We start from the raw sequence: 1,649 nt of genomic DNA on the forward strand, positions 1-1,649 counted from the left end.
CGCAGAAACCTTTTTTCTACATCATAGAAATATAACAGAAATATTTTTGCTACATTTCTGAGCTATTATATAGAAGAAAGGAGAATTTCTACATAGGATGTGAAACATACAATGTTATGTATCTAACATGTAACATTTACTATTTGCACAGTGGGATACTCGTTCAAGCTTATGTCTATTTATCAGATATCCACTATGGTAAAACTGAAAGAAAACTCCTCCTCACTGATGTGGCGGAAACTTAGTCATATTGACACATACAAATCTATTATGAAAGAAAAAATTATCGCTCTGTAAAGGTAGATATTAATAGTTAAAGTTAACCAATATGACAGGTCCCACTATGCAAATAGTAAATGTTATATATAACATACGTAACATATATGTTTAATATCCTACACGGAAATGTTTCTTCTACATAATAGTACAGAAATGTAACAAAACTATTTCTGTAATGTAGCAGAAATATATTAATATATACATAATCATCACTTTCAGATGGATCGACTGAAGCGTGTTATCAATAAACCACAACGCTATCAGACAACATCATCTGATGAGGATGAAAAACGTCCAAAGCGTAAAAGGAATCCAGCACCATCTTCCGCCGTGGATTTGGACGACGATATTGATGACATCAGAGCGATTATCGAACAAAATGAGAATTCTACATTTAACATACAACCACGAATAACTCAAACAGATACACAGATACAACAATACACAGGACTATCGACACGCCCAACAATTATCTCTGATACAGGATACATTCCACAAAAGCTTCCACATATAAATACAGAACATGTTGCACACATAGAAACATACACAAATATACCATACTCTCCACAAATGCAGACATATATAAACACAGGACAAAGATACACAAACATAGGATCTTCTTCAAACACGCAAACTCATACAAACACCACTAATAATACCAATTTTACACTACACACAGAACATGATAAAACATATTATTTGAATAAAATATTGCTTCCATTGCAGGAAATGAGATCAGCCATGGCCGTACAACAGCACCCAGGTCTTCAACAACGAGAATCCCAGGTCTTCAACAATGAATATGAAGGATACACAAATCCTTATGTAGAAGAGACAGCACAGAAGGGCATCACAAATAATGAGTATGTATAAAATAATATATAACAGATATAATAAATTATATACGACAGTACAGAAAAAAATTGCTTATCGGTATGAATAAAATGCATCAGTTAATATATTTACGTATTGTTGCAGAAAAATAATGAAACGACTAGACGATCTTGATACAGAAATGAAGTAAGTATTTTATATATAGATATTAATAGTTACATTTAACCATGATAGATTCTCACTATGCAAATAGTCATCGTTACATATTAGATATGTAATATATATATATGTTTATATATGTTTAAATATAAGATAGGACTACGAATACCGGTCTTAGAGTTGTAAGTTGTAGAAATTGAGCAATCGCGGTCAATTACTTTTCTCAAACTCAATCGCGATTGGTCAATTTGTACGACTTCTATTGTAAACTCCGCTTAACGCTTTGTTGCTTGATGGTACTCTCAGAGAACCATCAATTTCTAACAATTTTTTTCAATATTTAATGCTCGATTTCTCTACTATAATATGTTCACGAG

General features: G+C 32.1%; 1 protein-coding gene across 3 annotated transcripts in view; it reads left to right on the plus strand.

Moving 5' to 3' along the window:
- Nucleotides 1-1,400, plus strand: part of LOC116853590 — a 2,284-nt gene extending 884 nt beyond the window's left edge. For 2 of the 3 annotated variants that reach the window (XM_032834714.1, XM_032834716.1), the window contains exons 2-3: nucleotides 499-1,142; nucleotides 1,258-1,400. In XM_032834714.1, coding sequence (XP_032690605.1) covers nucleotides 499-1,142; nucleotides 1,258-1,303 — 690 coding nt within the window. In that variant the 3' untranslated portion in view covers nucleotides 1,304-1,400. Of the gene's footprint in view, nucleotides 1-12; nucleotides 435-498; nucleotides 1,143-1,257 lie in introns of those variants that run through there. The other variant, XM_032834715.1, reaches the window with a different exon arrangement.
- The last annotated feature ends 249 nt before the right edge of the window (nucleotides 1,401-1,649 follow it).

The sequence above is a fragment of the Odontomachus brunneus genome, unplaced genomic scaffold (assembly GCF_010583005.1).
Source record: "Odontomachus brunneus isolate Ranch 3 - 2012 unplaced genomic scaffold, Obru_v1 Obru_scaffold_367, whole genome shotgun sequence".
In the NCBI taxonomy this organism is placed as follows: domain Eukaryota; kingdom Metazoa; phylum Arthropoda; class Insecta; order Hymenoptera; family Formicidae; genus Odontomachus; species Odontomachus brunneus.